The sequence below is a fragment of the Haemaphysalis longicornis genome, unplaced genomic scaffold (genome assembly GCF_048455015.1).
Source record: "Haemaphysalis longicornis isolate Haplotype H1 unplaced genomic scaffold, Haemaphysalis longicornis Haplotype H1 scaffold_2, whole genome shotgun sequence".
NCBI lineage: Eukaryota > Metazoa > Arthropoda > Arachnida > Ixodida > Ixodidae > Haemaphysalis > Haemaphysalis longicornis.
Window position 1 is genome coordinate 192395522 of NW_027526295.1, and position 23871 is coordinate 192419392.

The 23871-nt window shown below is 48.1% G+C and overlaps 1 protein-coding gene across 1 annotated transcript in view; it reads left to right on the forward strand.

Moving 5' to 3' along the window:
• The window catches only part of LOC144169702 (uncharacterized), a 74465-nt gene extending 57756 nt beyond the window's left edge, over window positions 1-16709 (forward strand). The window contains exons 8-11 of the mRNA XM_077699002.1: window positions 279-551; window positions 6143-6287; window positions 12967-13224; window positions 16493-16709. Of these exons, the coding sequence (XP_077555128.1) occupies window positions 279-551; window positions 6143-6287; window positions 12967-13224; window positions 16493-16626 (810 nt within the window). The 3' untranslated portion in view covers window positions 16627-16709. The remainder of the gene's footprint in view (window positions 1-278; window positions 552-6142; window positions 6288-12966; window positions 13225-16492) is intronic.
• Window positions 16710-23871: the final 7162 nt, after the last annotated feature.

Genomic DNA, 23871 nt, shown 5'->3' on the forward strand with positions numbered 1-23871 from the left:
CTTTTTCCTGCACAATGTCGCCAAATATGGAGCATCTGTCTAGATTTGTTAAATTGAAAGTGTCTTGCCTATATAAAGGTTTCGCTCAATATTTCTTTTAACTTTGGCCATGCGGCTGAAACGAGGGACGGACAGACGTACAGTTTGACACAGGAACAGACAGACAGACAGACAGACTAAAGTGTTCCTGTTTGAGTAGCTCAAGAAAGTTATCCATCGTCTTTACAAATTGGCATCAGGTGCACTCTTTTAATGCTACAGCTGCGGCGGCGGCGCAGGTGACGACTCTGTGCGGGTCGGCGATCACGCTGGAGCGGCTGGCGGCGTACGCTTACCGCTTGGGCGAGAAGATGCCCACCGTGCGGCGCACCTGCTCAGTCGGCGGCAGCCTGCTCCAGTCTACGGTGGACAACATGCGCACTGTCTTCGATCTCGTCACGCTGGCGCACGCCTACGGTCTCACGGAGGCCGCGTCCGCCGTGCTCGTGCCGCCCATCGACATTCTGGGCGTCCCTTTCCTCGGCTACCCCGGCCTGAACGTTCTCGTCAAGGTGGTTGGTGCAACGTCACCCGTTTGTGCCGTCTAGCTTCTCTTGAGCGTCGCTCGAAAGACGTTCCGCTTAATGCGCGCATGTGGCTAATCTAATTCTGATAACAGATAGGGGTTTAAAAAAAAAATTGGCAAAGACACTAACAGCAGCGTATGCGCAGCAAGGCGAACACTTCAAATTTCTGCAGGGGAAATTTTTTGGAGTAAAGTTTCTGCATGTATTGAAGTTGCCTGAACCACCATCCCCGTCGGCGCCGAGAGGAGTAGACGCGGCCACAGCGCCGGCAGGGAGTGCGGCGGTGTGCGCGGCGCGGAACGGCCTGGCTTCCCGGTGACTGCTGTGCCTCTGAGTGAGGTAGCCGAGAGGGGTTGAGGCTATACTGGAGGAGCTGCCGCCGCGGCCAGGAAGGCACCGTAGCCGCGTAGCCCGGACGGCCCTGCTGCCTCTGAGGCGACTAATGAAAACTCCTCCTCAACGTGGTTCTGCGCATGCCCAGGCGTTGCCTAGCAGCGGAGGCGCGCGTTATTTCTGCAGCGAAGCTGGATATCCTAGGTTCAGATCAAATATGCGTCAGTCGACAGAGCCGCCTAGAATAAAAATTTTCTTCTCCAGAGTTGGTGTAAGCCTTACGTAGCTCTCAACTTAACCGAGGTAACTTGACAAACAAGAATGGACGCAGCTTGCATTAGTGCATGGTGAAAGGCTGGAGAAACAGCGGAGCTGCTGGTCAACGTTTATCGTCTTCCCCTCGGGGATTCGCTTTCAGTGTGGGGGACCGACCGGAACGGCCTAGTAGTAAATTTCGGCATCGCCTCTCAACACTTTTTATAGCCTAGCTCGCAAAACCAAACAAAACTTAGCAAAGCTCAGCGAAACTTAGGCGTCTCATCCCCACTATCTCTTCTTGCGCCAGTCGAGCTTCTTTTATGCCACGCGTTCCCCGAGTAGAGTTGAGCCCGGCTGCGAGGCTAGCTTTCGACGCTGCTGGAAGCTGGTGCCGACTAGAGTTGAGCCCTGCTGGGAGGCTGTACCAGGAGGCTAGCGCGTACCCTCCGCTCCTTGCTCTCCCTCTTTGCCAGGAGGCACCATGTGCGTCCTTTTTCTTGGTATTTTTTTTAACAGGACAAAACTCAAGCTTAAAGGGGCCATGAGGACAAATGTAAGTTCGTTTTATTCGAAAGATTTCGTAGCGCTTGTCCGGCCGCAAATGATGCCGTATTCACTGAGAAAATGATCAATTTAGGTTAAAATTTTGATTCTCCCGCCAAATCGCGCGTTTTCGGGACGTCAGCAATGAAGTGAAAAGTGCGCGTATACAAACGAACCTGCACTGCGTGATTCGCTGCACCGCTGCTTGCCGTCAGTCTTCCCAGATGGCGCTACCATACTCATGCACGGACCGTTGTCTGCCATTGCTTTGTTTTTTGACCGCATTTGCAACTGGCTTGTTTTCGTTACTGTAGAAAGTAATCGCTTCGTGAATCATGGAATATCCTCGACAAATAGGGTCACGTAAGACAACGTCGCTTACGCCAATCGGCCAGTGCGTGTAAGACAACTTGAAAACGGCGGATTGCTGTGCAGCTAAAACAAGCATAGTGCGCCCAGTACCAGCAGTATGCATCGGTACAGTCAAACCCGGCTATAACGAACCCGGATAGAGCGAGTTATGCTGTATATCGAACAAAAATAATTCAGTTACGGAAATACATGGGAAACATATTCCTTATAACGAAGTTCACATCCGATACATCGAACTCTGCGCGCCAAGAATGGCCGCCGAAATGCATGGTCTCGGAGTAGCGATTGAGATGTGGATTGGCCACGACCACGGAGCCAGAGTTGCGACTGAGTCATTGCGCCTCGCATGGAGCGACGTGACGCCCGACACTTTCCGTAACTGTTTCCGACGCGCGGGACTCACAACGGAGCTAGCGCAGTCAGCGAGTCCGGACCAAGAGAGCAGCATCGGTGAACTGTGGGAAGAGATCCCCCACGTTCCCGATGATGTCGCGAGCGAAATCCGTCCGACGCTTATAATGAAGCGCTTTCGGCCGTCGATGTGCTCCGCCATTGCTTCTTAGATTTTGGAGGACGCAGACTCGAACTGGTGCAAACAATGTTCCGTGTAGAGAATGCTATGCTAGTTGAAGTCGCCAAAACGAAAGTGAAAACAAAAATCACCGCTTTTTTCTTTGCAAAGTAGGCAGTTCAGGTGGAAAGTAGCTTTATTATTTGCAATAAATGGATTATTTTGGGTACGGTAATGGCTACTTCACTGTGTTCGTTTCTGCATGCGGGGATGGTGAAGTTGGGGAGGAGGAGTAGGGGGGGGGGGGCTCCCGCGGATTGCGAACTTGTAACAATAAGTTCGTGAAAGGCGGGTTCGGCTATATCGAACTATTGGATATATCGAACTAATCGCGGTTCATATTGCAATTCGCTATAAACGGGTTTGACTGTACTTCTATGCTTACGTGTGCTTTCGTAACATCCACTATTTATACCCCCATTCTTACTGCTATAAAAAGAATGTGCCCTAAATTTAAGCGCCAATAGCTCGTTTGGCAAGCTTATGAGCTCTGCCTAATTTGCGTTTGCTTTCGCCGGCCTCGGCCAATCGCAGGGCTGGCTGGCTCTGCAGAGGTTCGGAGGTTCTGTTGCGAGAAATGAGCTAATGAGTCGCATTGTCATTCCCTTTTTTCCTAATTATGTAGCTTATTTGAGCGAAGTGTGCGTTAAAAGTGGTGTCAGTATGATTCTAGCGAGGAAATCTTTCGAAGGAACTAAACTTGTGTTTTGTCTGCATGGCCCCTTTAAACAGCTCCGCTGTTAAAAAAAAAATCACGCTGAAATTTACCGCCATCACGACTCTATCATTACGCCTAGTTTCGTTTACTCGTCATTATTAATTAGTCCACAGTGAAGTTGTAAATGTTACAGAATTACCGTCTGTTGTCAATACACGCTTGTCTACGCAGAGGGTACGGTTAGAGAAAACGGCTGCAACTCCTGTTGTATACAACCTATTCCGAAACAAATTGTATGAGAGTTGCCCACCAAGACGACTCTAACATCACTCCGAGGTTCATCTACTATTTATAATTGCGTAGTGCAGTGGTTCGCAACCACGGGTGTGCCGAGGAACCCTTTCGGGTTCCATGTCATGTAGGTCCATGTGATAATATGAAACAATTTCCACTTGCGGCAAAAGTCGTCCAAATACTTATTCAATGCCGGCCTTTTGTGCCTGACTTGTGTGATGAAGCGTGCCGTATTATAAAGCAATCTTCTCTTGAAGCTAAAAGTTACCCGAACACCAATACACTGCCTTTTGTGTGCCTGGCTTTTCCGCATAGCTTTCGTGCTGTGCCAAAAAGCCAGTGTTAAAACTTGTGCTACATGGACTAAATGAAGTGTACAAATCATGCAGCGAAGCCACGGTTTTTTTATTAGCCCGCAATGTTTGGCAACACGGATAAAAGAATGGGGGGGGGGGAGGGGGGGGAAAGCGAGTTTCCCGGGGCTTCGCGTACACTTAAAATGCCCTTGCGGACGACACCCTGGGGTCCGCAGACCCCCATCTCGGAACCACTGACGTAGCACACAGCGAAATTGCATGTCTTGTAGAATTCCCCTCTGCTGTCATTACATACGCTTCTACGGGAGGGAAACGGACAATACCATGTTTATCCACTAGAATAAAACTTTCATTCAGCCAATTGTCTAGGAAGTATGTTCAATCGCAAATAACACACAAACTCGTTTTGTTTCATGCATGAATGTCAAGCATGAATGCTTCAATTGAGGTAAAACACACCACAGATTCGCTTATCGTCCTTCTTCATGGGGTGGCCAAGGGCTGACGACTTTCTTGTGACCATATATGGGTTACAACGCCGACGCCTATTCTCCTAGCGGGACAAAAATGGCGCTTTCGCTTTAAAGAGACTCTGAAACGCTTCCGTTAAACGCTTTCACTCTTTCCTTCGCGTCTGGAAGCATTATTAAAAATGTAGTTAGCAACAGCACGGATCGGCACCACGAGATTTGCTCGTCGCGGCAGATGTATCCACCTTCTGTTCCCGCTAAGCTTTATGGGTTTTTCCAAAGTGGATACCGAATGCGTTTATTGCTCTAATATATAGGAAGCGACCAATATCCTCTACGCCACTGTGTAATTAAAGCGTTGAAGGAGCGCCAAGACTCGGGAAAGATAGAAAAATCCTTTGTGCAGGTTTTCAAGTTATCTAATGGACGTGAAGCAGTAATTTTTGGCTGAGGTACTTTGCGACTCCCTACTCTAAGTACTGCATGTGCTTTTTGACTACGTTCTGAAAGCATTTAGGACTTAGGAATAAAAGTTAAGTGTTGCAGGGTCCCTTTAAAACACAGCACTTCGTGGAAGCCCTCGTCGCCAGACTATGCCTCACACTGCATTCTCCGGTCCTCGTTTGGCTACTCTTCCTGTCAGCGCTTTTGTGACTCCTGTAGTCGCACTCCTCGTCAAACTTCCACCCAAAGAATACTCGTCACAACCCTCGTTGACCAGACGTGAAGACTACACACAGTTACTCTAGTCCAATGTTGAAAGGAGAAATTTTTAATGCCCAATTAACATATAAATAATAATTCACGTAACCGTGCCTTATTGTCCCTTTTGTTGTGTGATTCAAAACATTGATTAAAATAAAAATACCATTTCAATGAGTGCAACCTCGCGAATGCAGTCAATTATAAAGTTAAAAGTTGTAAAACAGTAGAAGAAAACCCGAATGTAGCCCTATCTGCGAAAATTGTTTTAACTAGGATATCTTCTGTGCTTCAATAAAAGCGTGCCAAATTCAAACAACCGACTGGTAAAGCGCGTATGAATAAGGCTCGCGCCGCTTGGCACTCCTTTCTCCGTGTGGCGGGAGGAGCGCGCACTCTAACGTCGGCGTTTCGGCATTTTGTATCAACGTCGTACTTCAATTGACCGATATATATACTGCCTCGTTCAAAGAATTCCCGGGAAAACAGAGGTGGTGTTCAGTATATTTTTAAACGTCTTTCGACTTTGTACTTTGAAACTTTTGGCTGGGAGTCATCGGTAAATGAGTTAATTGCTTCCTAAACGAATTCTTTAATGAACTAAAGTATAAAGATAGTGTGAGAGGATTCATTGCACCCTGAATGTCTGTTAAAGACCTCAGCGGAACAAAGTTGAACATTAGTGCCTCCAAACTTTCGTCAAAGCTGTAAGCGAGACACCGCTTAATGCAGCATATGGCGGGCCCATTTATTTGTTTCCGTTGAAAAAGGAACCTTCTGATTAACTTTTTCGCCCAAGAAAGAAAGTAGATACAAAAATACAGGCAATCATGCGACTGGGTTGACTCATATTCATGAAATATTCATGAAATATTGTTTTATAAGGTTTAGCATAATCTGGTTCCCACTTTTAGTAACATACGCACATGTACGTATACATATATATGGGCGAATTTTCACCATACAACCAGCCACTATGTCAAATTCCGCACTCGCAAAAAAAAAAAAAAAAGGACGAGGGCTCTAACATTTGTGTATCGTTTGTATGTTGTGATCAGGTCGTTGACGTCACGACTAGGGAAGCGCTCCCCGAAGGAGAGAATGGCGAAATCTGCGTCAAGCTGCCCACCGTTATGATGGGCTATCTCAACGACGAGGAAGCTACCAGAGAGGTCCTCAGCCACGACGGATGGCTCCTTACAGGTGATGCTTACAACACGCAGCATGTATACCTCCAACAAAAGCTCAGAGATGCGCAGAGATGCGCAGAACTAAATCATAATGTCCGCGATGGCGCCATTGATCCCAACTTGGGGTCCAAAACTCTTGGAAAAGGATGGGAGATTGCTCTTTACTGAAAGGGAGGTAATTTTACCGAAATATATAAACGCCTTTCTTCGAGAAAGCAGCGCGAAGGAAGGTGAAGGCAAGTGTGAAGGCAGATGAAAAATTAGGCGGGCACTGAAGACACCCAATTTTGCTTCAAACGGCAGTCCGACGTTCACGTATCCCTCTCGCTGTTTATCCGGCGACGAAAGATACCCTAATTACTGAGAAATAACAAAACTAGACTGATTCGATGACACGGACAACAGGCTCCTGTTTGCTTCCCGCGGTCCTTCGGAAGCGATCGAGGAAGCTGCGGGGTGTACGACGGCTGCCGAAGGAGTTGACATGCTGGCCGAAAACCAGCATTCATGCGACCAGCGGCTCCGTCAGTTTTGGTCGAAGCATTCTAACTCCCGCGTGATTTGCTGCTCCGGACACCGAAGCAAACAATAACGTCCTGGGAGAAGGAGGGATGGGAGGAGAGAGGAAGGTCAGAGATCACCGAATGGGAGTTGTAGGTTAAGGTCGCTATAGATATGCACAAGTTATACTGTACAAATCACACAATGGGCACTGTTCCAGTCTTGGGGTCAATTTGCGCGTGCGTGCGAGATTGTGTGTGCGTGTTGATTGATTGATTGATTGATTGATTGATTGATTGATTGATTGATTGATTGATTGATTGATTGATTGATTGATTGATTGATTGATTGATTGATTTATTGATTGATTGATTGATTGATTGATTGATTGATTGATTGATTGATTGATTGATTGTAGGGTTTAACGCGCCGACAAAACGCAGGTGATGAGGCGCGCCGTAGTGGAGGGCTACGGATTAATTTTGACCACCTGGGGATCTTTAACGTGCGCCGAAATCTCGTACACGGGCGTTTTTTCTTTTCGCCTCCATCAGAAAAGCGGCCGCCGCGGCCGGAAATAGAACCCGCGTCCTCATGCTCCGCGTGTATGTATGTGTATGTGTGTGCGTGTGCGTGTGCGTGTGTGCGTGGGTTGGGGGGTGGGGGAGCAAATGAGGCCGAGCTAAAAAGCAGGTAACCATTCCAAAAGAAGCCCGAAAACCGCGGCACGACCTCTGTGAACATGCCCAGTACAAGCGGGAGCTCCGATAATGTCCGCACTCTTCAAAAAAGTTAATAACAATTTTGAATTTTTTTTTTCAAATTTATTCAGGAAAGTACAAGAGTGCATTAACATTGGGGGAATTTACAGGAGGAGGTCCCAAGGTTTCCGAACCGCAGGCGGGACCTCCTATGCTAGTTGTTTTGGAGGTAACAAGTTGTGAGCACAATACAACCAGTAATTATTGCATACGTTATACAAATCTTGTAAAACATCGTAGAAAATACAACACATTGTGGGAAAAACTGGAGAATTGGAATCAATTGACAACAGAACAAGCAGGGAAAGATGTCACACAAGTAAAATATTTCTAGATGTTACGGGTAAATAGCTAGAAACATTTTCAATTTTCTTTTGAAGGGTTCAAGTGAGCTAACTACCTTTATTTCCAATGGTACGTCGTTCCAAAAAGAAACAGCAGAAAAATGTAGACTAAATTTGCCATAATTTTTTATTACCTTGGGCAACAACAAGTTCGGACGGGAGGAAAACCTAGTGCAATTAGGGTTGGTTAACATGTGGCGACGGAAAATGTCAAGATCCACGAGGCTATGCAGCACTTCAAAAAACAGAACTCGAACGCTATAAAAATACATCTTTGGCAAAGGTAATATATTAATTTGAGCAAAGGTAGGAAGAGATGGTGACATTTTTGGGGAAAGCGTTATTATACACATTGTTGGTTTTTGAAGTTTTTCTAACTATGAAAAGTGATTTTCATACGATCGACCCCACGATCTGATGCAGTAGTTCAAGTGGCTATGAATAAATGCATAATATAAATCCAACAGAGTTTTCGTACTGAAGTACAGTCTAGCCCAAGAAGCGCTCGAATCACAAATGATATCTTATTGCAAATGGAGGAGATATCGCATTGGATGCAGTAGTTCAAGTGGCTATGAATAAATGCATAATATAAATCCAACAGAGTTTTCGTACTGAAGTACAGTCTAGCCCAAGAAGCGCTCAAATGACAAATGATATCTTATTGCAAATGGAGGAGATATCGCATTGGATGCAGTAGTTCAAGTGGCTATGAATAAATGCATAATATAAATCCAACAGAGTTTTCGTACTGAAGTACAGTCTAGCCCAAGAAGCGCTCGAATGACAAATGATATCTTATTGCAAATGGAGGAGATATCGCATTGGATGCAGTAGTTCAAGTGGCTATGAATAAATGCATAATATAAATCCAACAGAGTTTTCGTACTGAAGTACAGTCTAGCCCAAGAAGCGCTCGAATGACAAATGATATCTTATTGCAAATGGAGGAGATATCGCATTGGAACCTTAGGTGAGTGTCTACAATAACACCTAAAAAGGGTGTTTGGTTCCGCAGTAGAATGGAATTGTGACCTATATGGAGGCAAGCATTTATTTGCAATTTCTTATTCGGGGAGTGAAATGCCATTAGGGACGATTTGGACGAGTTAATTGATAGTCTACCGTTAGCACACCAATTTTCAAGGGAAGATAAGTCATTTTGCAAATCAGAAATTACTATAGGCATCAGGATTGTCTTAAAAGATGGTGGTATCGTCGGCGTATAAAATGCATTTCGAGCGCGTGAGGCACTTCGGTAAGTCATTTACGTAAGTAAGGAACAAAAGCGGCCCTCAAAGAGAGCCTTGGGGGACGCCTTCCTGTTATAAGCAGGGGAAGAAAAAATCCCATTGACGCAAACAATTTGCCTCCTCTAGACAAGAAGCTCTTCAACAGTTGAAGTGGCGGTCCAGCTATTCCGTATAACTGAAGTTTAGTGAAGATGATATCGTGATCAATGCGGTCGAATGCTTTAGATAAGTTAACAAATACCGAGCCAGCGTAATTTCCTTTGTGAATGAATAATTTAATGCTATCGACAAAACATGCCAAAGCTTTATCTGTTGAAAGGTCACGTCGAAAGCCGAATTGACTGGGAGTTAGTGTGTTAAACTTTTTATAGTAGTTAGACAGTCTTTTTTCGATTAATTTTGAAGGCCGGAACAACTTTAGCCAATTTAAATACGCTTGGGAACACACCGCTTTTAAAGACAAGATTGAAAGCAGGACTTAATATTGGGAGAATGAATGGACAAATCAACCTGATGTGTTTCCCCTGAATTTTATCTAAGCCAGGACCAGTCTCTTTTAGCCCAGAAATGACGGCTTCAATTTCCGCAGGGTTGGTAGGAATGAATGAATGAATGAATTTATTTAGAAAGGATAGGTCGAACGCCTCGTGCAGGCGAAGGGGAGGAAGAGGAGGGGAAATAAACCAGCGGGGGGATTGGGTTCAATCACAACTCATGTCCGCCCCGCACACGGACCACTTGATTTAGGTCATTTTCACTAGACCTGTACGTTCTGCAAATGCCCACAGGGTCAGTAAAGTTTCTTTCACGTCGCTCGACGGCGAGGAATAAGAAAGAATGATTGTGGCTGGCGAGTAAATGTGGGCGTGTACCCCAAAGAAGGGTTAGAAGATTTCGTGGAAAATATTGATTGAAACAGTTCGCGATATCACGGGGTGCTGTGACGAGCGAGTAGTTTTGTTCTAATGGACGTTCCCGAATCACGTTGATGTGATGGGTTAAGGAATTCCCGTATCAGCTGCCATTTTCTTTTTGTATTGCTTCCGCTGTCCCGAATTTGGTTTTCATAATAGCTTCGCTTGGCCTTTTTTAGCAATACGGATAACATATTTGCACTATCGTGTATACCTGGCTTTGAGGCACGTGTTAAATGGTTGGCGGTTAGTTTTTTTATACATGTTCAGATCCTTGATATGAACCGTGTAATGTGCAGGACAAGGGCCGGTCACTGTGTAAAGGCGAGGGCAGCAGATTAGATTGCAGGCTTCGATCGAACCGTGGTGGCTGATCGCTCGCTCAAGACAAGAAAAACTCTAAAATACGTTTCGGAAGTAAATCAGTCATATTAAGTATTTTCTATCGTGGAAATATACAAAAGTGTATGAACGACAATACTTAGTTGATTTTTATTGTAGTCTCCTAAAGGTAGCCTCCACTTTGTTCAATGCACGTTTGTCAGTTATGTTGATCACCTGCGTGCAAAATTTACTCACTTTTTAGTTCTTCAACGTCGGTTTTATTTTCCACCTCGACTACACACAGTAGTTTTCGCACGTGTCCGACTCATCTGGAAAATGCTCATCTTCCACATCGTCTGAAGCGCGCATGTTTTTCGCGTTGAAAAGCTGCAACGTCTTTGCGGCCCGTTGAAGAAAGCTCAAAACTTGCGGTCGTAATGTACGCGCGAGATGGTGCTCAATATGGCGTTCTTCATTCTGTCGACCTCACGACGTTTTTGTGTGAAACATGCGGTCCATGTCGGCGTTGCTCATGGGCGCGGCCAACATCGACAGAGAGAACTGTGCTTTTTCCTTGGAGCAACTTATACCTGCTGTTACATACGTGAAATCTGCCACACTGAATGTTTTTTTCCTGTTTCTAACGACCGATATAGTTAACGTGGTCAACGCTACAATAGCAATGTTTCTGCGAATAAAACAAACAAAAAAAGGGGCGACCTGCTGAAAAACTCTACAAGTGATATATAAAAAGAAGCCCGAATATAAGCAAACAGGCAACCTTGGGGTTTGCGTGTGCATGTGTTGTGTGCTTGTGGAGATTTGTCATTTCTGATTCCGAAGGACATTAGCATTCGTTGGAGAAAGGAGACGAAAAAATGGCAGCATCTCCACTCCGTGGATGATTGTGAGGGTGCGTAGTACGGGGACTCGAAATGATATCCAAGTTTCGCCCCGAGTGACATCCGATTCGCGCCCCGACTGTCATTCGATTTGAGCCGTGAGTTGCACCTTGACTATTCCCTAAAGGAAACTGCAACTCAAAGCTCAAATCGAATTTCGCTTGACTTTCGCTTGATGGTGGTGTGCGCACGGATGAACGCGGACGGACATTGGGAGGTCCTAAGGTACTCCGCACCGTCACAGGCGAGGGAGTAAGCCATTTGACTCTCGGGTACTAAGTCGGGGTTGTAGCCCAACGGGTAAGACGACTGACACTAACTCTGTCTGGTCTGCCAGAGGCAGGCTCGAATCCTGCCGGTGCCTGTGTGATTTTTTTCGATTGTAAATGCTATGCGCACGGACGCGGACGGACATTGTGCGGTCCTAAAGTACTCCGCACCTAATAATGTACAGGTTTAAGTGGAGCTCTTTCGACACACATTCGAGGCGTCCCACCCGCAACGCATGCTCGCTCCTCTCTTATACACGCGACATTCATTCTGGGCCTAAAGGCAAAGGCGCGAAGTATTTGCGCAGCGATCCTTTGCTTCACTTCCGTATCTCACAAATTATTCCGGTTATTTCCTCCAACCACAACTTTGATGGACGAGCCAGTGCACGCGGCCTTCCCTCCAAGACACAACGAATTACCAAAGGGGCAGTGGACTGACGTAAGAAACAAACTTGTTTTAATAAAAACTAATACCCATAGGGGGTATCCATGGCAATAAAGTTCAATAGTATGGTCGTAGTAAAAGCGCTATTGTAAACAATGCCGTGCGCAAGTCATGATTTGACTTGTCCAATATACCAAGCATTGCGCTGAAACCGAAACCAGTGTGCTTTTTGGTTTACAGCGCTGCAGATCGGCTCGGCTCGCACCATATTGTTTATAGACTTCTTTTTTTTTTGTTACGCTCAAAAATAACAGTATAAATAACTTTAGTTGACATGTTTGCAAACTTCTGGAGTCGTATTGTTATATTTGTTGGCAAATTTTTGAGACTTTGTGCAAGTTGCGCGGAATGGCTTGTGTTAAAGGTAGCTGTGTTTAAGTTTTCGCCGTTTTGCAGTTTATTTCAGCAATGCTTCACTCAGGACTGGTAGATTTAAATTTCGCGGCGAGATATATCGTTATACAAAAGCTATTATTTCGTATCCAGTGTCCCTTTAATCATAGCGAGGGAACTGCCTATTCTGAGCACACTTAATCATCATGAGGAACAGTATGTCTTGCGGCTAGGCCGGGCGGGGCCATGGAAGCAGCTGCAGCTCAGCAATACGCTCAGGTCCCAAGTAACGCTGATTTACCAAGGTCAGGACTCCTGAGCAAAGCCTGGAAAGAATGTTGCCTAATTTAAACATTGCCCATTGTGCATCAAGCGTACGTAGTATCAGGCACAGCATTCCAACGACGTTCAAGAATGTGGGTTCATAAGAGAACTCGTCGGGCTATACGTTCTTCAAAATGGTGTTATGTAACTTGTAATTCCAGTACGAAAGCTATACTCCGTATAACTTAAGCAATTTTAGCGAAACAACTAAATACCCCGCTTTCATTTTCTGCGGCGTTGTCGCGCTCCCTCAGCGTACGCGAGCAGGCATCGCTTGCGAAGACACTAAGCCTAACTAAGCGAGCGTTGCGCCCGGCAGGCGACTGCGGCCACTACGACAAGGACGGCCGGCTGTACTTCATCGACCGGATGAAGGACACCATCAAGTGCCTCGGCATTCACGTGCCGACAGCCGAGCTGGAGCAGCAGATCAAGCAGGTGCCCGAAGTGGGAGAGGTGGCGGTGGTGGGCGTGCCCATTCCCGAGTTGCAGGACGCGCCCATCGCCTTCGTCGTGCTCAAGGAGACGGCCACGCCCAGCGACACGCTAGCGCAGAAGATCAAGAGGTTTGTGTCGGGTAAGGTCTCGTCCATGTCCCCGCACTGCTTGAACTATTGTTCGAACGCTGCACGATGTACCTGGACCGGGCTGCTGCTAGCTGTGGCAACGAAGTTTGCATTTCATGCACTTGGCTAGAGGCCCGCAGCCGTCGCTCAGTGGCTAACGAGTTGTGCTGCTGAGCTCGAGATCGCGGGTTTGACCCCAGCCGCGGTGGCTGCTTGTTTTATGTAGGCGAAAAGCGATAACACCGGTGTGCAGAAATTTCAGCGCAGGTTAAAGATCCCCAGGTGGTCAAAATTAATCCGGAACCCTCCACTACGGCGCGCCTCTATATTTTCGGCGCGTTATCTGGAAGTAATCTGGAAGCGCAGGTGACTGACCACCGATGCCACAACTTTTTTCTGCACAATCAATAGAGGCGGTGCCGAGGCACGTGGGGTTCAGAGTGATGGCAGCGGTTTAGTCTTAGCTAAGAAACCTACTCTTTAAGAGCGTCTGCTGCCGCTTGGTGGTGATCGTAAATTATCATTGTGACGGCATTGTAAATCACAGTGTGGGTGACACCCGGTCCATTTCGACGTACTTAAAATGTGCGGTGTGCTCATGCACCAATGTAGCCGCTAACAGCTATACATCTGTCCAGGACGTACCTGTAGTATACGCAGCACCGCCTGCAGGAACTGGCAGATTTGCTGGCTTGTGAGCTTACCCCCCGGTGTTTGCGCGCATGGTGCTGTTATATGACTGGGGCGTGTTGAGCTTGACTGAGTGGACTAGGTGGACGTGGCCGCATTTTGGGCCGCGGCGAGCTGCACTTCGTCTCGGGTTAGCGTCGTGGCGTGGTTCACTCCGTTTGAAGATACATTTAGCAATTGCTGTGAATCAGGCGTGTGTGCGTGAACATTTCCCCATAATGGCCATTTTTCTTGCAGTGTTCTTGTATGAAAATTATTTATAAGTATGTATTGTAAAAAAATAGACGTTTCTGGGAAAACGTAATAACCGCGTGAGCATCGGCACCTACAAAAGGCAAGCGGCAGGTCGCGTCATGTGTGCGATATATGCGGTTTCGGCCAAACTGAGATGGCAAATATGGCAAACGCTAAAGATCAGAATAAGACACCAGGTCTTTCATTTTCGGCCAACTTCAGCGCATAAACAAGGCTTGAGATGTTCGAAGGGGTCCTGCCTGCATCACGATAATGTAGCAGTGCAGCTAAAACGCACTATGCAGCGCTTAGTTGAATGGACAGGCGGCCATCGCTTGTTGTCAGGTCGCTTTTAATGCGAAAGCATTGAATGGCCTATTGCGCGAAAAGGCCGGCTTCCAGCGTCCGTGTGTGGGACAGAAAAATCTTGCACCCCTCCGTCTAACAACGACGATGGTTGAACGCGAAGCTTCCTCGTGAGGGATTGATTCCCTGGTTCTCATCTGAGTTCGGACTTTGATCGCCAACGGTTTGGACTGAGGCAAGGTTCAGAGTGTCGCCGCAACTGTCGTAATATCTTTATATAATGACGTTATTTGACGTCTCAGCCAACCGAACTGTGTGAAACGCCATTTTTGTACGTCCATAGAGCACGATACGGCTGTTACGTCGTTAATCTGAACATAGCATTACTCGTCGAGCTTTGACCTTGAGCCGCACGCACGGTTTGGACTTTTGGTTGCAGTGGCTTCGACTTGGATTTCGCACGAAGAAAGAAAAAGGAATATACGGACGGGTGGATGACTTTTCTATGCAATTTTGCATGTTCATGCACCACTCTTCCAATCCAGACTGCGTCGATCGTGCTGGAATGGCGAAATTGGATAGGCGTTGGCTTCATAACACGACGGAACCAGGTTCGATTCAGACCGCGGGGAGTGATTTAACTTTTCTTCACTCCACCCACGAGTGTTGACAACGGCCGGAGAGCTCTTCGCACAGCTGCGCAACTCGTCGTGGACCTGCGGTGCGCCGCCCATGTTACACCGGCCCCACATGGCGCGTTTGGCGCGTTAGCTGAGCAAGTGCTTGCTCAAGCTGAGCAGTGAGGAGGGGTATTTTCCTCATTGGAAGGGTGGGAATTACTGTGTTTCACAGTTTATGAGCTTATCCAGCTAAGGAAAGAAGGTTCTCACTGCTTCATCTAGCAGCTGGGTGATTGTCCAGTCAGTCGTAAGCGTTGCGCTAGAAATATCAATGTTCGTGTTGCGCTGTCCAGACATTGCCCGTGATGTGAACCACAGCTTGCGCAGGCTTGTCCTCTGGTTTAAGTGAAGGGGGAAAGGTAGGAGTGGGAGAGGGGTGAAAGAAGGGGTTCGAACAGAGAGGAACATGCGACGAAGGAGAGAGCTGATGAAGAAAGCGAAGAAGGAGAGGGGGAGTGTAAAGGGGACGATGAGAGGGGATCAAAGGAGAGGAGGACGGGAGGAGGAGGATGGGGAATTTATTGACAGTGGGATGGCTACTCAGCCCTGACTGGCCTTCCGGGTATAGGGAAGGGAGAAAAGCTATGCAAGTGTAATTATGGCGGCCTGGCAAGCGAAGTGCCATAATGACAGCAAAGTCACTTTCGTCTTTGCTGTTGACTGTTGGTGTCATCCATTCTAGGGAGGTGTTCACACCTGCTCGAAGGTGGTAGAACGCGGTTGTTGAGCACGTTATTATGAGCATTATATACACTGTACCATGCGATAAAACCATTATTTGTATCAATGAACTTTGCAGAGAAAGAAATCGCAGTACGTTCCGACACGATCACGACGACATATGCGTGCGACCCTCTGTCAATTTCTCCTGCGATAGGTACGCGAAGTGATGCAGCTAGCGCTGGAAATATTCCGCTTACTGTGATGGCAAAGATTGCCATTTTTCGCCATTTTGCGTAACACTGCGCTTGACTCGGCCCTTGACACTTGATGATTTTTTGTTTGTTTTGAACGCAGAATGGTGTCCCCAGCACATTCGTCTCCTCGGCGGTGTTGCGTTTACCAAAAGCCTCCCGAAAAATCAGATGGGAAAAGTGCTCAAGCGAGAACTTAGGGCGAAGGCCATGGAACCTGCCACAGCGAAGCTGTGAAACCGCGGCACTCTTTCGCTACTCGCGAACTTAAAAGAATGCTTATTTTTAGATAAAAATTTACGAATATATAATAAAGTTTATTGCCTCCTTTTTCGCTCATATTTCGCTCACTGTGAGGGAAAAGATTGCCATTTTTCGCCATTTTGCGTAACACTGGAGCTGCGCTTGACTCGGCCCTTGACACTTGACGCATTTTTTGTTTGTTTTGAACGCAGAACGGTGTCCCCAGCACATGCGTCTCCACGGCGGTGTTGCGTTCATCAAAAGCCTCCCGAAGAGCCCGACGGGAAAAGTGCTCAAGCGAGAACTTAGGGTGAAGGCCATGGACCCTGCCACAGTGAAGCTGTGAAACCGCGGCACTCTTTCGCTACTCGCGTCCTTAAAAAATGGTTGATTTTAGATAAACATTTACAAATATATAATAAAATTTACTGCCTCCTTTTTCCCTTTTTATTTGTTATTTCAAAACATGTTTCGTGGTCAACCTGGTTGCACCTACGTACAACAAAGTAAACGCCACGGAGACCAACTTCTTCTGGCAAGTATACCATTTTGCTAAACATGAACTTGCAAGTCTGCAGCGGTGACGTGAAAGAATTAGCAATGAAATAAACACACAAATGAAAAGAAGATCCGTTGCTGGATACTGGTGGAAGCGATCTCCTTCGCGAACTTGAGGATCAGATGCCCGACTAGTGCAACTTCAGACATTCGAAACTCGGCGTTTCCCGCACGCCGCTTACGAGCCGCATCCACCGTGCCGACCGGGCCGCCTGCTTGGCCTGCGCTGTCTACAGAATCAACCCTACGCTATGCACCAGTGTACACGAGTAGCTATGCGACACGTCCAAACATAACATGCTAATGGAGGTAGCGAGCCACCGTCGCAAATTTCAGACCTCAGACTTATTTTGAGGTGGTAGCTGTTAGGGCAACCAGTTTTGGCATAGGTTCACGATAGTATGTCTACTATATCGATCACCCTATCGTCACATGAAGAGCTCAGAATTTGAACAATTGATCGATGAACTGCCGGAGCGATTCATACTAACAGGATGCCTTGATGCTTATCTCCTCCTTTGAGTGTCTAAGCTGTTGCCAGAGACCGGCGAATAACCAGAAATCCTCTTTGCCTCCACAGCCTGCACAGGTATACTTCCCGTTCACAAAATATGAGCTAAATGCGGCACTTTCTACCTGTAAGGAATCATCCCCAGGAAGGATAATGTTACCTATGAAACGTCGAAACACGTGCACGGACATACACACGATGAACACACCCCTTTCGTGCCCACATCCCTTTCTTACTCAACAGGACACCGAAATCAGGAATTTCTCCTAAATCATGCAAGGAGGCAATTAGTCTGCAATTACGACAAAAGGAAGAAGCAGCAAGAATAAGCTTTTATTTCAATTTGTACGGCGACTTCCCTAATTTTTTTTCCGCCAACAACTATTCACCAATCGCGCTTGCGACCTGTCGGTTGAAGTCTCAGTTAGACTAAATAATTGACAGAACTCGTTCATTCGGCCAGGGTGACGTATGTACAAGCGCGATTGACTGAAATACGAACAACGGAGCGTGTTGCTTTCAGTACATACCACGCACCCTGGAAACAGGCCGCGTACGCGCAGTAGGAACAAGTTACGAGAGTTTGTGACCAACCTTGGTATGCAAAGACCATCGTCTTTCGATCGTCTGTTGAGCGCTCGGCACCTCAGTTCGGTCACGCTAACCGCAGTTCCCGCAGCCGCAGTGTTCAAAATCGCACAAGTGAGTTCGGACGCAAGTGTCGGCACGCATCAGCGGAGGCGAAAAAAAAATCACCTGGCGTTCGGAGGAGACGAAGGCCCTCAAATAACCGGCGCCCCAAAGCTGCCCCCAAGAGGCGTTTGCGTTGCTTGCGTCGGTCTCGCAATCAGCGCGACTGCCCGTCAGCAGCGGCTCATTTCCCGATCCACTCGGTCAACTACGACAAAAGCCGTGCTAAATTTGTAAATTTCGCGCACGGTACGGCAAGAAATGGATGAAGCAGGCAATAATGAAGCGTTTTCAGCACTCGGGAACGATCGGCGCGCACGTCCGTCGTGCCTGCAAACACGCCGGCGCCCCTAGCCGCACGGCACTGGCAAGCGGTTCGAACCGGCCCAGACCACGGCAGCAACAGCTTATCGCCGCTCTTCGAAATCAGTCTGATCGCGGGAAAGAAATTCCACATGCGAGAGCGTAAATGTTAGTGTGGTGAAAAATTGTGCAATGGATTGTAATTCGCAGTTGCAGAGATAGCGGCGATCAAATATCCACCGCGATGCTAAGCCTAAAGTTCCCAACACCGATCAGAACCGAGTGTTGCGACCGGGCGGGGGCACCCGATCCGTTCTCCATGGCCTCCAACATACAATGGGTAGCGTGTATGATGCGAGCGGCCAGCCGCTGTTGCAGCCGTGAAGAAGTCCAGAGCAGTAGGATAACGTAACTGTTTACTTCATAGCGAGAGGTGAGCCGAAGCCAAAAAAACATACAATGCCCTGACGGGCGAGGTTACAATACAGGACTCCAGCAGAGCGACCGCATGGATTCGCTGCTCCGACAGGAATGAATTTCAGCGTTTGTGCTGCTTCTATTTATACCCAAAAAACGCCCCCAAGAGTAACACGCCACGAACATCACAGACACCCACACGCTCTTTCCATAGTTCGTGAGTCATCCATGGCTTCGTCCCACGTGGCGTCCGAGAGGGGGGAGAGAGTGTCCTTGAAAGGTGCCGGGGTCGCGCTATCGAATGTTGATCGCGCCGATAGCGAAACGTCTGAGCCGGGGATGTCAAGGCGGGACTCACCGACGCGCAGGTGCCTGAAGGGTGTGGCGAACGTCGTGAAGAATGCCTGGGCGTGCCGCTGGCAGCCGCCGGAGGCGCGTTGCAAAGCGAGGTGACTGACCCGGCATGGCGAGACACGAAAGTACGATTCACCGACACGCGGGCGCACGTGGTCGATTCCCACGTGGTGGCTGATGCGGGAAAATACGGCGGCGTTGACCGATTCGTAACACGAGCAAACCAAGCCGGCAGCGAGCTGTTGGGGAGGCCCCTCTCCTCGCCGCGCGCGAGTGCGTTGCGTTTGGGTGTGAAGCGACTGCTTTAACGATATTTCCTTTTGTCTAGACTGCTTCTAGTTTGTTTTTTATCTTGAGGTTAAAAGTTTGCTAAATTATTTTTATTAAGCTCACAACCAAGTGACCGCTGTCGACACACTTGGAATTTCCCGTGCAACAGCCAAAACCGCAGTTTGCGATAACCGCGGTTAAAGTTTAGTAACCACGGTTAAACGTAACTGCGGTTACTTCCGCCGTGTAACTGGGGTATAAGAGCCTGGTAGAGCTTCAGTGTGGATTTGTCTTCGCACTTGCCGGCGATGCGGTTGTGTCTTCCTGTGTTGTTCTGTTGCTTGCCAGACCACGCCAGAGACGTTCTTGGCAAGCCACCATTCGTCCAGTGACCGGCCCCGGTGAAGCTCCAGCACGGTGTCGTACAGCCCAGGCCTGGAGTCGAGCGTCTGCCGAGCACTTCACTTCGAAAGCATACCTCCGGACAACGGTTGAATACCCTTATCAATCGGGATCTCGGACCCACGGCGGAGAATCTGCTACGAATCGGCCCGCCGCCGTACTTTCCTGCAACACTCCTCGGCTGTGCGGCGAAGTCTCCAGTACGTGCGCTTTTCAAGCAGCCACCCCCCCCCCCCCCCCGTGTCGGTGACTCATGCTTGCACGTCTCGACAAGCCTGGGTCAGGCGCCTCGATATCGGCGCGTTTCAAACTTCGGCGGTTGCCGGCGAGGCAGGCTTCAACGTGCCCCCAAAACACGGAAGAGCCGCGTCCGCAGCGGAGTCCTCCTCTTCTCTCCCCTCTCTCGGACTCAGCGTGCGCCGCTACTACCGACTGCTCACGAACTCTGGAAAGAGTGTTGTGTGTGTCTGTGACATTCATGGCGTGTGCACAATCTAGAGGGAACGCTTGTTTTGACCGTTAGCGCTTTGGGTATAAATAGACCCCGCCCAAGCGCTGTAGTTTCATTCCTGTTTGAGCAGTGAATCCATGCTGTCACTCTGCTCGAGTCCTGTAATGTAACCTCGCCCGTCGGGGCAGTGTTCTTTGGCTTCGGCTCACCTCTCGCTATGAAGTAAACAGTTAAATCAGCCTACGGCTTCTGGACTTCTTCACGGCTGCAACAGCGGCTGGCCGCTCGCTTCACACCACGCTACCACACGTATGTTGGAGGCAGGCGACGGAGCTCGGCTCGGGTCGGCCTTGCCGTACGCAGCAACGGGTTGTCAGCGGTGGGATGACAAAGTCGCAACAATACCAATTCGGTCGTATTTGAAGAGGTATTACAAAAGGCTGAAGTAGGAACTGGTTCTGATAAATAGCGATTATAAAAGTTCCCTCAGCTTTCTAGCAATGCTCAAACTTACTAAACTAACCAGTTTAAATCGGTATAAATGGGAATCACTAAGCTCACACGCCGAATTGTTTCGGTGTCTGCGCTTGTGTCGCGCGGTGGTGTAGCCACAAGCTAGCACATCAGGATGGCTAGGTTCCGCTGTCTCACCCTTCGAAACACGCTCATCTCCGTTTCCTTTCTCGCGACTCACGGCCGGGCTTCAGCGGCGGCGCCCGCCGCTCTAGCCCGGCCGTGGCCGACGCTGCTGCTGCGTTCGGGGCGTGGCCCCCACGAATTGCAGGTAACGGCTGGCAGAATCTCTGGTTTCACTCTTTGTACAGCCACTTGTGTGAATTCAAGTGACGTTGCATGGGCCCTTGTTGTGGGTGTCGTTCAAAGCTTTGCTTTCAAACCACCTTCACTGCGTGGATTGGGGCCAATTTTTTTCTGCCGTAACTGCATAAAGAAGGGCAACTGGTTGAACAAAAATACTTGACACTGCTTTTTAATTATTTCTTAATTCATCTATAACACCTGATTCTAGACTCTGCTAAGGCCTATAGTTGCCTGCTTGTCGCGAAAGTTCCCCCGCTGATTTCCCACCATGTAGAGACAAACGGGAGAGAACTGCGTGCAGGTAGCGCTCTTTACGAGCAGCATGAAGATTAGGAGTCGTCGAAATATTCATGTCTACGAGATAAGACGGCCTCCGTCACGCAGTCGCAGGTATCAGCTTCGAAGTTCACATTCCATGGTCGAGTTACCGAAGGCAACAGCCACAGCGCAGGCAACAGCTAGGAAGCCGGCCATGTGGCAAACCATCCGGACAAAAGCCAAGCAGGGAACTGCGAAACGTAAGTACACCCAAGAGATCAGCGCGCTGTACCTGGTTTCTGGTATGCTGTGACTTTCATACGGAGTTATTTGTTTCAAACACCCCCTGGACCAACAGGTATTGGATATTGCAGGGGTCAGAAGACTACGGAAAGTAAAAAGGGGAGTAAGAGGCTTAGTTAAAGCCCAAACAGGCTTCTGATCACTTAAATTTAGTAGAAGTAGAAAAGTTGTATCTTCTTCACAAGTTGGCTACGAAGTGGCTTCATATTGTAGAATCTCGAAGGAGCAGGGGCCCTATTCTCGACTGCATAAACTCACGGTGAATTCACCATGTTTTTTTTTGTAAGCAACACGTAATAATCAGTAAAGTAATGCATGTATAGATATGACGACATGCAGTGTAATTTAGCGCTGAGCCTATAAAGTTCACAACCAAGCTATCAAATATTGCGCATAAAACATATAAAAACACTTCGCATGTCTTATAAAAATTAGGACGACAGCCGAGGCTGGCAAGGGAAACATATTTCTTCAGGTTAAAATTGGCGTCAACTCAACAAGAAATCAAGTAACGTTGATGAAAAGGCGGATGTTAAGCTAAAGAACATCACACAACCTTTCTTGTGGTATTTATTTATTTATTTATTTCAAAAGCTTTTAGTAATATAGTTGAGTTCTCTGCTTCAATAAAAGCTTTGTTGTGTTATCATCTCCCCGGCCGTCACCGCCACCACGCTATCGTCTGCTGCTATGTAAGAAGTTTATGGAGTGATCACAGAAAAAGACGGCCGTGACCATCGGTTGTGTGACGCGGTAAGGACAGTGAAACTCTACGCATGATAACGGCCTAGCGTACTGAAGTGACAACTACTAAATAACGAACTATAACGAAACATCCAGAGTACCCCACCGCCCGCCGTCAAGCCAGAGCTCACCACCATTCGACTGCATACGCCCAACAAACTACCACCCGGTACGTAGATGCTACGGCATACAATCCCCAAGCTTTTGTTTACAGCGTCACCAATCACCAGGGACAAGAACTCACTGCCGTTACGATTCGCACCTCAGAGCCCACCACAGAGGAAGAAGTCGTCATTGCCCTCGCGTTACAAACCACAGAAGATGATATCACGATCCTAACAGACTCCCAATCAGCGTGCCGCAACTACCTCACTGGCCGCATCTCTCATCAAGCCCTGCGAATTTTACGTCAGAATCTCCATCTGCCCCTCGCACATATCGTATGGACTCCAGGTCACATGGGATTAGAAGGCAATGAAGCGGCTCATGCCGCGGCCCGCGAACATGTACTCCGGGCCGTTGCCGACTGCCCTAATAACTCCCTCCCCTTCGCCCCGCCCCCAACCCTGTCCACGCCTCTCCTCATATACACCGATATCCTCGCCCACTATAGGCTACAACGACAGAAATACCCCCTCCTCACCATACTCTCTCCAGGACCGACGCAGTTACACTACGTAAGCTGAACTGTACCACAACTGTACCACTACGCAAAATAAACTGTACCACGCCATGTTCCCTACCCAATACCCAGCCACGTGTCACGTTTGTCCAAACATGGGAACTCTCCACCACATTATCGTAGAATGCCCCAACACCCCTACCCAACCGCCACTCCCCAACATCACCACACAGCAGTGGGTGGAGTTGCTGGCCAGCTCCGACCCCTCTACCCAGCGCATGCTGGTAGAGAGGGCAACGCGAGCAGGTCACCTCCAAGGCATCCTGGACTGAGGACGCCTCTCACCGGGCGGGCGCCCTAACATCGCACTTGCTGTCTTGAATAAAGTTTATTCAATCAATCACTTCCTATATCGAATTTCTGCTATATCGAACTATTTTACAATCCTCGCGCTGTTCGATATAAGCGGGCTTTACTGTAATTGAATCCGATCCGCCGTACTTGACAGTTTCGTGTTGTTACGCTTGGCAATTAGTTTCTTAGTTTTGTCAGTCAGTTTTCCAGTTTGGTCCGTACATGTTGCTTATCCCACAGCTGCTGCTGGTTCACTGAGTGCCGTTTAGGTCGCCATTTAGCCTGTCTACACTGACTTCGTTCTGTTCGTTCAGAAGCGCGAATTTGTTTTGTGAAGGGTTATTCTAAACTCCCGCGATCCGGCCCTGACTGACTCCATGCGGGGTTTCTTAGTTTTCACGAGTTTTTTCCTTTCTATTTTGAGATGCAGCCACGGCTTGCATCTAACCATCCTATGATCGCTGCTCCGAATCTTACTTAAAAGCACCCATACGTCTTTCACGCGATACCTGGGTTGTCACTGAAAACGAAGTCA